Source organism: Ursus americanus, chromosome 7 (genome assembly GCF_024610735.1).
Source record: "Ursus americanus isolate L20-20 chromosome 7, mUrsAme1.1.p, whole genome shotgun sequence".
Classification (NCBI taxonomy): Eukaryota; Metazoa; Chordata; class Mammalia; order Carnivora; family Ursidae; genus Ursus; species Ursus americanus.
In genome coordinates this window covers 38,977,936-38,992,736 of record NC_142133.1, presented here as the reverse complement: position 1 = coordinate 38,992,736, position 14,801 = coordinate 38,977,936, and the positions used below count along the sequence as shown (strand labels likewise).

At 44.3% G+C, this 14,801-nt stretch overlaps 1 protein-coding gene across 1 annotated transcript in view; it reads left to right on the top strand.

Moving 5' to 3' along the window:
• The first annotated feature begins 1,236 nt into the window (after positions 1 to 1,236).
• The window catches only part of SLC4A5 (solute carrier family 4 member 5), an 88,252-nt gene continuing 74,687 nt past the window's right edge, over positions 1,237 to 14,801 (top strand). Inside the window, exons 1-2 of the mRNA XM_087863565.1 lie at positions 1,237 to 1,315; positions 7,706 to 7,897. Coding sequence (XP_087719691.1) covers positions 1,237 to 1,315; positions 7,706 to 7,897 — 271 coding nt within the window. The remainder of the gene's footprint in view (positions 1,316 to 7,705; positions 7,898 to 14,801) is intronic.

Below are 14,801 nucleotides of genomic sequence, written 5' to 3'. Positions count from 1 at the left end.
TACATGGTATATGGGAAAGGCTGTTTGTAATGATTTTCCCAGAAACATTTCAGTTAATGGTTATTGGTTAATTGAGGTTTTCTAATTCTTTTAAAGTCAACTTTGATCACTTCTGTTATTTTTCTAATAAAATATCCATTTATCAGCCTCATGGCTAAGAGCTTTAATTCCAGAAACAGATTGCCTGGGTTTGAATCTCTGTTCCTTCATTTGGGCAGTCATTTAAGCTCTTGTGCCTCAGTTTCCTCATCTGTAAAATGGAAATAATAATGTTACTTATCTCATAAGGTTGTTGAGAAGACGCAATTAAGTCATTCATGCAGAGCATTTAAAATAGTTCCTGGCACATTGAAATGGTATTATTATTATTATCAGAGTTAAAATGTATTGGCATGAAGTTTTCATGGCATTCTTTTTTAATTTTTAAATTCTTCACTATATTTTTAGTTATGTCTCTTTTTCATTCCTAATATTGTTTACTCATGAATATTCCTTTTTCTTCTTGGTTAGTTTTGCATAGTTTGCCTATTTTAATAATCTTTCAAATAATTTTCTTTGGATTTATTAACCATCTATTCTTGTTTCTATTTCATTATTTTTTGGTTTTCTATTTTTTATTTACATTTTTCTACTTTCTTTGGGTTTTCTCTTTTTTTTTTCCTAGGTTCTTTAGTTGAATGCTTATCACATTTATTTTCCTCCCTCCTCTACTTCCTTCCCTGTTTCCTCTAAATATGTGGCATCCCATAAGTTTCAACATTTAGTGGTTGTAATTGTTGAGTTCTAAATATTTAATAATTTCCATTGTGGTTTCCTTTTAAATCCATGAGTAGAAATTACTTTTAGTTTCTAAAGTTATATATATGTGTGTGTGTATTACATATATATATATATATATATATATATATATATATGTAAGAATATCTTACATCTTCCACACACACATACATTCTTGCTGTAGAAGTATGATACAGATTCTTTGAAATTTACTAAGGCTTTCCTGTGACCTAGATATGTGCTTTCTATAAATGTTCTATTTGTACTTGAAAAAGAGATCTGTTCTCTATTTGTTAGAGTTAGTTATTTGAGCTTCTTCAATTTGTTTTATATTCTTTTGCCTTAGTTTTTTCATCTGCTTTAGGGTGTCCTACTATGGGTGTGGATCTGGCCATTTCTCCTTGAATCCTACCTTTTTGTGTTGTATGTATTTTGAGGCTGTGTTCATTTTTTATAGTTATGAAGGTGGAAGAAGAGAAGGCTGGGGTAGGGAAGCTGGACCCCGCTAACTACAGGAGAAGATGTCAGGATCAGGAAGGTAAGGTCATTTTGAGAACTTGATGCAAATCCTAGGGGTGTCTGCCAGTTTCTTAAATATCCTTATAACATACCTCCAGTGGGGAAATCTAGAGAGCTGGTTCCTTTCCCTGATCCACGCATGGTGTCTTCTCTGGATCCAATGGGACCAGGCTTCACAGTATCTTAAAGAGACCACATAGTTGGGCCAAAGACAGGAAACTAGTGCTTTGTTTCTATGAATTAGGGCATAGCATCCCCAACACAAAATTCAACTTACCTAATTTTATAAGATCTGCAAACCATACAAGATGCCACCATTATATAGATTCTAAAAATGACAGCTCCGTTAAAACTAGTGCAAGAGGATATTGAATGGGGGTATCTCTTGCTCCAAAATCGCTGATGCAGAAGACCTAAATTCCTACACTCTACAGAGAAGCAACCACAGGACTTATGAAGAGGCAACCAGACAGGCTACTGTCCTGCCACTGCCCCAGCCCCACTTGGAGGAAACACTAATCTCACTGCCCAGCTGGATGTTTGCTGAGCTGCAGAATGTGTAGAGCCATTTTGGGGCTGTCAATGGAGAAGAATGCCGTTGAGGAGTTTCTAGGAGAACTTGGCATTGTCCTGAGTCAAACTGCAAGATGTTCACAGTGAGTGGAGAGGTCCCGCAGAACGAAGGAGGAGGCTTGGGAGAGGGCTAGCCATTCTCCACAGTTCACTAGCTACTCAGCCACACTCTGATGATCATGATGGGAGCGAGGAAGAAAAGGGACAAGTTAGATCCAGGGCAGAAAGTAACATATTTTCCTGATACCTATATCCCCTGATTTCTTTAATAAGCATATTCTTCATGTGTATAGCCCTTACAATTTTCTGATGATGTTCCCATATACCATCCCATTATATCTTCTCAAAAACCTTGCCCAGACAGTAGAGAAGGGATTTTATTCCCACATTATAGGTGAGGACACTGAGTCCTTGAGAGGCAGATGTTCATGGCCATAGAGCAAGTGAAGAACAAGCCAGGGAGCATCCCGGGCAGGTGACTCTTGGCAGAGGTCTTTCTGATATATCAGCTGCCTCTCATATCTGTTCCTGGCCTCAGTGGTGGAGAATAGGAACTCATTTGCTAAGCCTTTAGATTAAAACTACTTACCTCTTACTGGTGTCCATGGCATACTCGAATAACAGCTTGCTTAAGAAATGGTAGACTTGTGGGGCGCCTGGGTGGTGCAGTCATTAAGCGTCTGCCTTCGGCTCAGGGCGTGATCCCAAGGCATGTTCTGGGATCGAGCCCCACATCAAGCTTCTCCACTGGGAGCCTGCTTCTTCCTCTCCCACTCCTCCTGCTTGTGTTCCCTCTCTCGCTGGCTGTCTCTCTCTGTCAGATAAATAAATAAAATAAAATCTTAAAAAAAAAAGAAATGGTAGACTCGAGCAAGGGAAGTCACACCATACTGGAGGGAGAGGAGGGAAGGAAGGAGGAGCACCCAACATTCTGATATTGGTCCACTAGAAAGCAAGGCTGTACTTCATAAAAATCTCCACCTCACCTTCCTGGTTACAGCCAAGAAAGACTGGAGGTTCCGAAGAGTGAGCAGTGAGGTAAGCTCAGGTGAGCTGGGCTCTAAAGAGATTTGGACACTGACATCCAGCTAAACTCACTTTCCCATGCCTAGGAATGACTCATCGAGTCTTTTCACCAGAGTAGACACTCAACATATCTCTAAAAGGCTTAGGTAGATATGCTTCTCCAAGGTTCAGCTGATGTAGTTTCTGTGTGATATCTACAGTCAATGAATGCCCAGACATTAGCAGCTGCATTTCAGAAGTTTGAGCCAAGAGGCAGACCTCCCCTCAAGGAAAATAAAATCAAGTTAATGTAGATCTTGACGTAAGAACACAGAGTCTAATTTCCCATTCTGCAGCAGCTTTCAACTCTCAGTTGCCGTCCTTGGGCTTTAAAAAGATGTAGTCCCCCCTTATCTGTGATTTCACTCTCTTCAGTTTCAGTTACCCGTATTCAACCATGGTTTGGAAGCAAATAGATTCTCTTTCGGACACATCATCAGAAGGTTAGTAGCAGCCCAACACTATGTCATAGTGCCTATGTCATTTATCTTACTTCATCTCGTCATGTAAGCATTTTATTATCTTGCATCTTCACAACAAGAAAGGTGAATACAGCACAATAGGATATCTTGAGAGAGATAGAGAGAGACCTCATTCACCTAACTTTTATTATAAAATATTATTACAATTATTCTATTTTATTATTTATTATTGTTAATCTCTTACTATGCCTAATTTATACATTAAACTTGATCATAGGTATGTATGTGTAGGAAAAAGCATGGTATATATAGGGTTCAGTGCTGTCTGCAGTTTTAGGCATCCACTAGGGAACTTGGAGCATATCCCCTGTGGAAAGGGGGAATTACTGTAGTTACAATAATATTTTTTGTCCAGCCTGCTCTTTGGAAAATTGTCACCATGGAATTCCAGACTCAAACTTATCCTAAACTAGTGGTTGTCAAACATTTTTGCTGCAGTTCACATAAGCAGAGAAAAAGATCTTCCCACTCATTTACCCCACCCATTCTCATTTCTCTGCAGAAAGAAGAAAAAAAAGAAAAGACAACAAAGTGTAAAGGCCCAAAAGAGGAAAGTAGCTTTAGTATTCAGGAAGGGGAGGGATGAATAGGTGAAGCACAGGGAATTTTTAGGCTGGTGAAACTATTCTGTATGATACTATAATGGTAGATGCATGTCATTATGCATTTGTCAAAACCCATTAAACTATACAACACTAAGAGTGAAACAATGTAAACAATAGACTATAGCTAATCATAATATATCAATTTTGGTTGGTTAATTGTAACAAATGTACCACACTAATGCAAATTGTTAATAATAGGGTAATCTATTCATACCAATAAATGCCTACATTAAGAAAAAAGAAGGAGGGGTTCCTGGGTGGCTCAGTCGTTAAGCGTCTGCCTTCGGCTCAGGGCATGATCCTGGCATTCTGGGATCGAGCCCCACATCAGGCTCCTCTGCTGGGAGCCTGCTTCTTCCTCTCCCACTCCCCCTGCTTGTGTTCCCTCTCTTGCTGGCTGTCTCTCTCCCTGTCAAATAAATAAATAAAATCTTAAAAAAAAAAAAAGAAAAGAAAAAAGAAGGAGCCCAAGTAAACACCTAACTTTACACCTCAGAGAACTAGAAAAAGAAGAACAAACTAAGCCCAAAGTTAGTAGAGGGAGGAGATAACAAAGATATGAGAAGAAATAAGTAAAATAGAGACTAAAAAGACAATAGAAAAGATCAATGAAACTAAGAACTATTTTTTGAAAAGACAAACAAAATAGACAAATCTTTAGCTAGACTTACCAAGGGGGAAAAAAAAAAGAAGACTCAAATAAATAAAATTAGAAATGAAAGAAAGGACATTACAACTGAAAGCACACAAATACAAAAGACCAAAAGAGACTCCTGTGAAAAGTTATATGTGAACAATTTGGACAACTTAGAAGAAATGGATGAATTCCTAAAGATACAACTTACTAAAACTAAGTAGTGAAGAAACAGAAATCCTGAACAGACAAATTACTAGTAAGGAGATTGAATCAGCAATGAAAAACCCCCCAACAAACAAAAGTTCAGGAACAGAGGACTTAATTGGCTAATTCTACCAAACATTTATATAAGAATTAATACCAATCCTTCTCAAACTCTTTCAAAAGATAGAAGAGAAGGGAACACTTTCAAATTCATTTTATGACACTAACATTACCCAGATATCAAAAACAGACTAGGACACTACAGGGAAAAAAAAATTTTGTGCCAATATCTCTGGTGACAAAGGTGCAAAAATCCTCAACAAAATATTGGGAAACCAAATTCAACAATACATTAAAAGGGTCTTGCACCATGATCAAGTAGGATTTATTTCAGGAGTGCAAGGATGGTTCAACACCTGCAAATCAATCAATGTGATATACCCCCATTAACAAAATGAAGGATAAAGATCATGTGGTCATCCCAATAGATGCAGAAAATGTATTTGACAAAATTCAACATGTATTCATTATCAAAAATATCAACAAACTGAGTATAGAGGGAATGTACCTCAACATAACAAAGGCCATATATGACAAGCTCACAGCTAACATAGTCAACAATGAAAAGCTGAGAGCTTTTCCTCTAAGACCAGGAATAAGATCAGGATGCCCACTCTCACCACTTTTATTCAGAATTGTACTGGAAGTCCTAGCCAGAGCAATTAGTCAAGAAAAAGAAATAAAAGGCATTCAAATTAGAAAGGCAGAAGTAAAACCGTTTCTATTTGCAGATGACACATTATATATGGAAAACCCTAAAGACTCCACCAAAAAATCATTAGAACTAATAAACAAATTCAGTAAAGTTGCAGGATACAAAATCAATATACAAAAATCAATACAAAAAGTACATTTCTATATACTAATATTGAAGTTTCAGGAGAAATTGAGAAAAAAAATTCTATTTATAATTGCTACAAAAAGAATAAAATACATAGGAATGAATAAACTTAACAAGGGAGGTGAGAGACTTATACGCTGAAAACTATAAGACATTGATGAAAGAAACTGAAGACACAAATAAATAGAAAGATATTCCATGCTCACGGATTGGATGAATTAATATTTTTAAAGTGTCCATGCTACCCAAAGCAATCTACAGATTCAATGCAATCCCTATCAAAATTTCAATGGTGTTTTTCACAGAAATAGAACAAATAATTCTAAAATTTGTATGGAACCATGAAGGACCCTGAATAACCAAAGTGATCTTGCAAAAGAACAAAGCTGGAGGCATCACGCTTCCTGATTCAAAAGATATTACAAAGTTATACTAATCAATACAGTATAGTACTGGCATAAAAACAGACACATGGTGCAATGGAAAAGAATAGAGAGCCCAGATATATAGCCACACTTTTAAGTTCAATTAATTTATGATGAAGGAACCAAGAATATACAGTGGGGGAAAGGATAGTCTCCCTGATGAGAAAACTAGACAACCACATGCATAAGAATTAAATTGGACCACTATCTTACATCTTACACCATACACACACACACACACACACCTCAAAATGGATAGAAGACTGATGTAACACCTGAAACAACAAAATGCCAAGAAGAAAACACAGAGGGTTAGCTCCTTGGCAGTCTCGGCAATGACAGAGAAAGACAAATACTGTATGATCTTATTTGTATGTGGAATCTAAAGAACCAAACTCATAGAAACAGAGAATAGATTAGTGGTTTCAGAGACAGGAGTTTGGGGGTGGGCAAAAGGGGTGAAAGTAGTCAAAGGTACAAACTTCCAGTTATAAGATAAATAAGTTCTGGGGATGGAGTGTACAGCATGGTAAGTATAGTTAGCAATCTGTATTGTATATTTGAAAGTTGTCAAGAGAATAGATTCTAAAAGTTCTCATTGCAAGAAAAAAGTGCAGCTGTGTGGGGTGATGGATATTAACTAGACTTCTTGTGGTGATCATTTTGCAACATACACATCTATCAAGTTAGTATGTTGCACACCTTGCACGAGTGCAGTGTTATATGTCAATTCTACCTCAATTAAAAAAAAATAAGAGAAACTGTTTGTGGAGTGGGGGTCTGAGGGTGGGTAGGATGGAAGTCTAGCTTCCTATGTGCTATCTGCTCAATTATTCTGTAAATATAAAACTAAATCTATTGATTGTTTTAAAAACTTTTGACCAATTCAAGCCAACATATGTAACACTGATAGCAGAATGTCCATCCTGAGAGCTGGAAAAATTCAGCGACTTTTGTGTGCAAAGGCCCCCGGAGGCGTCACAGAGCAGCCAGGCTTCTTAGTGGAATTTGAAATTAAGGTTCTTGGTGATTCTAGTTCTTGAAAATGCTAGTATACAAAACCAGCTTTGAGAAATCCTTAGTCACTCACTTTTCTCGTAAATATTCTATGTAGTCTTTGGTTATGAGTAAAAGCAGCCCTCAGTGGAAATACATACAGCTTTCCCAAAGAGAGGGGTTGGCATTTTGGACTAAATCTGTGACTCACTGAGGGACTATCTCCCAGGCCATGTGTCATAAGCGTTACGTGGTTACTGATGTTCTGGACAAGTGATGGGAGTTCTGCTCATTCCAATTGAGTTCTAACTACAGCACTAAGGGTATCGTTTCCAGCAACTGCTGGGTTGTTCAGAAATGGAATTCTGTCAAACCCAAGACTCGGGGCAGTGGCCCTGGCCAGGAATCCCATGTCTTCCATTTTGCTTTGGTGGCCCTAGCTCTTTGTAATTGCAGGACATTAGGGAGAAACGCCCATTTTCAGTAATCCTTGCCCCCCCCTTTTTTTGCTGTGCCCACAGACTGCCGTTCCATCCACATTGGGCTTTCAGTCCCCAGTTACCCTCAAAGGAAAAGAGACCAGCAGGGACGTCTTCCGGGCCTGCAAAAGGTCTGCTGGGGCCTCCAGCCCGACAAGCCGCAGCAGGAACTGACTGGCGCGGGCAACAGGGGAAGCAGCCGGGACAGCAATGTGGATCATGTCAGCAGGACCCGTGAGTTCTTGGGGGGCGCATCTGGGGGGAGCCATCTGCTGGGGAGCCCAGATGGGGCGACATCCTCTGGAGACTCAGTGATGTCCCACTGGGGTCAGGGGTCTCAGCACCCCCTGCTCTGCTGCCCCTGCAGACCGACCTCCTTGCCCAGGGACACCTTTAGTCAGGCTGAGCCCCGTCTCTCTCTCTAGTGACTTTGAGACTTCCGCTCTGATCCATTCCAACTTGATTTCATGGTTTAATTCTTTTCCTCATTTCCAAATTCCTAGGGGCCACACAGCCATTGCCCTAACCACAGACTTGACTGTTTGGCAGGAGGCATTGTGCTCAGTAAACTGAATTTCACATCACATTACCTCCACCCTCTTTCCTCACCGGAGCTTGAAGGCATGGTACAGAATTGTCTAGGCACCTGCATGGTAGCTTGCAGACCCCTGGGAAGCTCTCTCCCAGGCCAGCAAATCCCCTGAGGCCTTCTGCTGTTGCTGCAGAAATCAGTTCTGGGCTGATTAAAAATCAATCTTTCATTCCTTCCTGTGGAAAGAAAAGTCTTAATCTTAAGAAAAGTGAAAAGACTGGAATCCTTAGAGCCCAGCTGTGACATTTTATTCTTTTGAGACTTCACTGTTTCTAGGGACATGATTTCACCCCAGCATATCCTAAATCTGCACAATAAATGGTATTTCATGGTCTCTATTATATATTTCCACTGTCTTCAGCAAGGCAAAATTAGTTATTTTACCATCTAAACCTTCAAAGGAATATCAGAGACAGTAACAGTGTCTCAGTGTCCCTGTAGGAAGAGATCTGACATACATGCTCCCAAAGGCCAACCTTGCAGCTGCCCTGAACAACTGCTCTCCTTGGCACCAAGTCCACCAAGGCCTGTGGCTTTTTCAGAGTAAACGTGTCTATATGGGAGATGGGTTAATGGAAGTCCCTTGGAGCTTTCTAGCATAAGAGATGAGCGCTGATGAAACCACGCATGCGCACATGGACCAGCTCAGGGGTAGGAACATCAGAGACCCAGAGGCAAGCAACCTGTTGGGAAGACCTTCTGCTCCCCATGTTGGATCTGGATGCCTCACCTTCCCCTTCTGGGGCATTCACCTGTAAACCCCCCACACACACATATAGGGATGAGATGCCCTTTTAAAATTGAGTTTGCTGAGTCCCTCCTGAGGCAGGCAAGAAATAAATAATATGGTGGGTGTGTGGTAGGCACTTAATAGATGTTAGTTCAACTAATACACATTAACCCAATTTAAGAGCAAGGATCCCAAGTCTTTTTCCTCTACAAGTGGATATTGGTTTGGCTGTCCTTATTGGTACCAAGGGCTTATGAGATCCTTCTGGTGGGAGGGGTGTGAAAAATTATTAAGGTCTTCTTCTACTTGCCCGGTATTAACTCTGGGGTTGCTAAAACCACCCCAAGATGAGCAATAAAGGAGGGAAAGGCTGTTATCCAGCCAGGCATTTCAGCCTCATATTGAGCTTCATCCCAGGGCCTTAGGATCAAGGATATATTTCATTTGGTCTTCTGTTGTCATTTCTGATGAGGAAGGAGCACGGGTTGAGACAGAACACATACTTGTCTCTAAAGCGTCTCCTCCAGAATAGTTCCTGAAACAGGCTATTTCCAACATAGGTGCAAAGACAGTCGAGGTTCTTTTAGAGTTTGAAGCTTTAAAATGGGGTAGCTACCTTCCCTTTGTGTACCTTACAAATTTGTGTCTTGGAAGAATACAACTTGGAGAGAGACAGGAGAAAGGAAGACAAAAAAGGAGAAAGAATGAGGATCGTTCCAGACTTTATATGCCCCCTTTGGGCTGGGGGGGGGCAGGCAGGAAAGCAAATTAAAACATATTTCCCAAAAGAAGCATGTATTTTCTCTCTCTTCTTGTCCTTTGACACTTTAAAACCTGGATCTCCTGGAGTTATCAACATATACAGCATTCCCTCCCTAGCCATGAGGGCTGTTCTAAAAACAAACAAAAAATCCTATTAGAAAAGAATCCTGAGTTAGTGACCTTAAGACCTTGAGGGGAAAATGGGGTTGAGAGTCCAAGTTTGCAAGTGAACCAAGGAAAGTGCTAATACTGGATAGTTTTCATACACCATACGTTAGCCAGGTTTACTGTATTCCTGGAGAATTAGCTGAAGTGGTCTCCCTGGCTTCATCCTGGGGGAGGTCCACGTCTTTGCCGAAATTGCTGTGTATTCCCAGGGCTGCCAATCTCAGTGTCACCCTGGCTCCAAGTCCCTCCCTGTCATCTCCCTGTGTTTCACCTCCTATACCTGTCCTCTGCCTTCACCTCCAGGCCAGCTCAGGCATGGAGTTCATACCTTCTTTGGTTTCCCCAGAATTGGTCACATATGGCATACTTGTGAGGGGCAGGCTTTGCCAGAGTTTCAGAACCAAGTTTAATGTCGCAGAGATACACAATTTTTAAAATGAGATACTAGACATCCCTGTTCTTAAAAATCCTCTGGCCACTGGAAATTTCCCACTGGGCATTCTCCTCTGCAGTTCCAGCCTCCCACCATATTCTGGGGGGACTCCTGCCCAGCCCCTGTCCCCTCCCAAATCCCCTTACATCTCCTTGCTTTCAGCGCTGAGCCCCCTCCTCACACACACACACCCAGTCCCCTCACTTTTCAGTCACAGCAATTTCTCTTTCCGCCCCTCCTTGGCTCAGGGCCCATTTTCGCACGGCTCAGGGCCCATTTTCGCACAGCTGAGGCCACATAATGAGTGGACCTAAACACAGAGACCGTCTCCTCTAAGTCTAGCCCTTCGAAGACCTGAAAGAGGCTTGCCGCTTCCTTCTCCCCCTTCCCCCTCCCCATGGGCCTCTGCAGGCCATGTCAGGATTCCCTGTGTGACTCGGGGCCGCACATCCCTGATGGCCTAGGCAGGAGACGCAGCAACTGTCTGTTTTGATTTTAAATCACAATTTCTTCACTTTACTGCATTTATTGTCACTAAAACAAAACATGTGAATTGAAGACTATTGGTAACATCTCACACACCTTACACGATAAATAATGGCTATGGTACAATCAATTGCCTCTTACTATTTTGTCTCCCCAGAACTGTTAGAACCTCCTCCCGCAGGGCTCCAGCGAGAGGAGTGTCACTGTTCTCTTTTCTCTGGGGAGTCTCCTGCAAATGCTCCAAGTCTGATTTCCTGTTGAGGTTGATGCCCTTCCCAGGGAAGGCTGAGGGAACCTCTTATTTGAATCTGGGTGAGTCTCCGGCTTGCCCAGCACACCAAGATCTTCCAGCCTTGGTTCCACCCACGGGCCTGTAAGGGAGCCAGCAGTGCCCTTGCCAGGCTCCGCCCATCCTCTGGCGCAGCTCCGCCCTCCACCAGGGCCAGGGCCAGGGTTACTTTGCCTTGACCTTACTTCTTTTCTTGCTTTTGGCCTGCTCTGCCATTGCTCTTCTCCCCTCATTTACTAATTCCCCATTCTTTCTTATCCTAACTGTTCTTACTACAGTGACTCAACGTCCTTTATAACTCTTACACTTGGGGTTCTTGAGAAGGTACATAGAAGAAAATTTCCATACCCTAGAATTTCATATAAGGGGCACTCATGATTAAGAAGGTAATTTGATCACAAGTATCCGAAACCTATCTGAGCTGGCTTGGGCAAGGAGGGAATGTGTGTGTGTGTGTGTGTGTGTGTGTGTGTGTGTGTGTTTGTTGATATCATAAGACCAAAGAAGCCTCTCACGGTCCCAAAGCAGAATAAACAGCCAGGCTCAGCAAGTGGACACAGCACCTCTCAATCCCCTCTCCAGGATGGATGGCCTCTTCCTCTGCCTCTCCTGTGGTTCTGCTCCATTCCCCTCCATCTGTAGCCTTTTCTGCATCTTCTGTGCCCTTGTCTTCCAGTTTACATGCTCTCTCTCTTCCGGAGACCATCAGGAAAGACCCCAGCTATCTTAGAGACCCAATTCAAAGTTTCCAGGCTTGGGTCAGATGATCAGTGAACTGTTCGTGGTCTGATTACCTGTAGCCAAGGGGCACAGGTCCTACATTCCACCAACACAGCTGCCAGAGGGTCATCATTTTGGGGAGGGGTATGGGCTGGGCTGAAATCTCTAAATCCCTGTAAACACTTAACGGGGGCAGATTCTCTTCCTCTTCTCTCAGAGAGTACATTTGGAGTTTTAGGAGAGCTTCCTCGAAAAAGAACTTTACTGTCCATGAAATTAGGACTTGGAGCCTTCACATCGCCTCTCGAGACCCTCTTCATACAATTTCAAGAATGGCTTTAGAACTCTAGGTCAGTCTCACACTCCCCAGTATTCAGTGGCCTTGAGCTATCCAAAGTCCCCACCCAGCTCCACCCCCAGCAGCATTCCCTTGTCCTTGGCTCCTTTCTTGCCAAGCCTAATCCCAGCTGATACACTCAGTGTTAATCAGTGAAATTCATTCACCCAGCAAATATTTATTGAGTGCCCATGCTGTGTGAGCTCTGTGCTGGGGGCCAGCAGCATGACCGGAGCAAGGCAGACTCCAACCTTGCAAAGCTGGCAAACTAGAGATCCGCGTGGAGTCCAAGAGAGAGGGAGGGAACCTCTGAAAGGGCTCCCCCAGAGCCCAGGGCCCCAGGACCAAGTCCTCGTCTTGACTTCCTGACTGTCCTAAATGCCTTCCAGGTCTTTACTAGGGTTGAAGCCTTGCTGGTTTGTAGTCCACTAGATCATTCTGTGCTTTGTTCATCCAGTGACTGGACAGTCCCCACTCAGTGAAAGCACAGTTCTGCTTGCCTCTCTTCTCAGGCTTCCTGAAGCTGGCTCCTGCTCGGTTATGTTTTTCCCAGCAGCTGCTGCTGGAGCGCAGTCCTCCAGCCGTCACTATGTGAGCCTCAGCTGTGTGCTGTCAACCACAGGGGCTATTATCTGTGGCGTTTCTCATTATGGGGATTAACTTCTGATGTGCTGCCTGCACGTGGGGCCCACAGTGCTTTAGAGTCACCCTGATCCGGGAGCCCTGCATGTGGTTGCGCTAAGCCTTCTGTGCGCAGGAGGGAGGGGCCGAGAGAGTGGAGGGGCCTCGGGGTGGAGGGTCAGGAGGTAGCACGGAAGCCGTGTGGGCATTTAGAGCCTGAAAAGGATCGAGCCCTTGCAATTTGAAAAGGGCCAGGCTGATGACTGGTAATAAGGGAGAAAGGCGTCAGACCCATTGACAGCAATGGTAATAGCTGGAGCTTGTACTGGGTGGTTGGTGTATACTGAGCACTGTGCCAGCCCCATCACATATATTATCTCACTTAATGCCCACCACGGTCTAGTGAGGTATGCGTGATTAGCCCCACTTTATAGAGGGGGAAACTAAGGCTCCGAGAGCTTCATGCTTTGCCAGCTCCTACTGCTAGTAATTAGCGGAGTCAGGTGTTAAGCCCAGGTTTGGGCTCTTAAAGCACCGCAGGAATAAAGAGAAGCCTCTGGCGTCCTTGGTGCTCTCGCTGGGTGTTTCTGTGGTGTTTCGGGGCCACCCCCAGCCCCTGACCTAGTGTGGCGTGTAGTAGCCACCCAGGGGCGCTCAGGAGATGGGCTGGCTTCAGCCACATTGCAGTGTGACCTGTAGAGCCTGGGACCCTGGGGAGGGGCCTGTCTCCTCCGTGTCCTGTCCTGCTGAGGAGTCTGCCGTGGCAGAAAGTCCCGGACGGTGGTGTTTGCTTGGAGCCCGGCACCTAAACACACGTCCCTGCCCTTCCGCTGCTGTTTCCTCAACTTGAAAGCGAGCGTCCATGATCCTTGAGCCTCAGGTATGAAAATGTGATGAGTGGGGCCAGCCACGGGTGGGCAGTGTGGGTTAGAGGACGTCGGCAGACTTTGCTCTCCTCTAGGCTCCCCAAATTTGGGGCCTGCTGGGGCCTTCTGTGGTGTGAACTGGGTTTCCAGTTTCTCATCTGGGAAGTAAAGGGCTTGTGGATTCGACAGCGGCTGAACGCCGCCCTATAGCGCAGAGACAGAGCAGCCCTCGGAGCAGCAGCCGCCCAGTGACCTCTAATCAACCTTGGCACATTCTAAGTAGGCAGTAAGCACTTGTTGAACCGAACCCAGGAGATTAGGAATTTCTCAGCAGAGCAAAATAATTCCCCAGTGGGGTTCCCCACACACCCTCAAGTGACCAGTTCCCACCGTCCGTCCTCGGGCTCTCAGGAACCACCCACGGAGGGATGGTGTTTGGCACTTTGTCATGGAAGTAGATGAAGACAGAGAGGATGAGGAGTTTGGGTTTAGAGTTGGCGACAGAGAGAAGCCAGGTGCATGGAGCTTTATTGACCAAGCGTGGTTGCTTTGAAACACGAGACCCCACAGCAACCCTCCCAAACCACCCACCTCCTCTGGGGCCGTGTCCTGCTGAGAGAACGCTGCCTTGGCAGCCAGCTCTCCACCAGCTCACCTGTGGCCAAGGCTCTTAAGGAGGCCCCAGGGAGTCTCCCGGCAAATCCTACCTCTGCCTTTATAAAGGGGCCTGAGGCGAGGTGCCTGGGCTCTCCTGCAGCCCTCATGGGGGAGGGGGGACAGGGCAGTTCCGCCGGCGCTCTCACAGGCCCGCCGCCACCGCCCCTGCTGCTGTGAAGCCTCGGCTGCTTGCTGGAGCCTCTGTGGCGCCACTGAGCCCTTCTCTCTCCAGTGCACTTGAGGACCCCCGCCCCTCACATTGCTCTCTCTCACATTCTCTCTCTCTCTCTCTCTCTCACACACACACACACCTCTCTCATACCCACGGTATCTTTAATTCACCCTCAACACAGCCTTTCTCTCTTACATACAATTTCTCTCACACTTACTACATCTCTCTTCTCTCCCCCATACAGCCCTCTCTCTCCACCTCCCCAGTCTTTCCCACCTTCCTTCTCTGCCTCTCTTTCTGCCTCT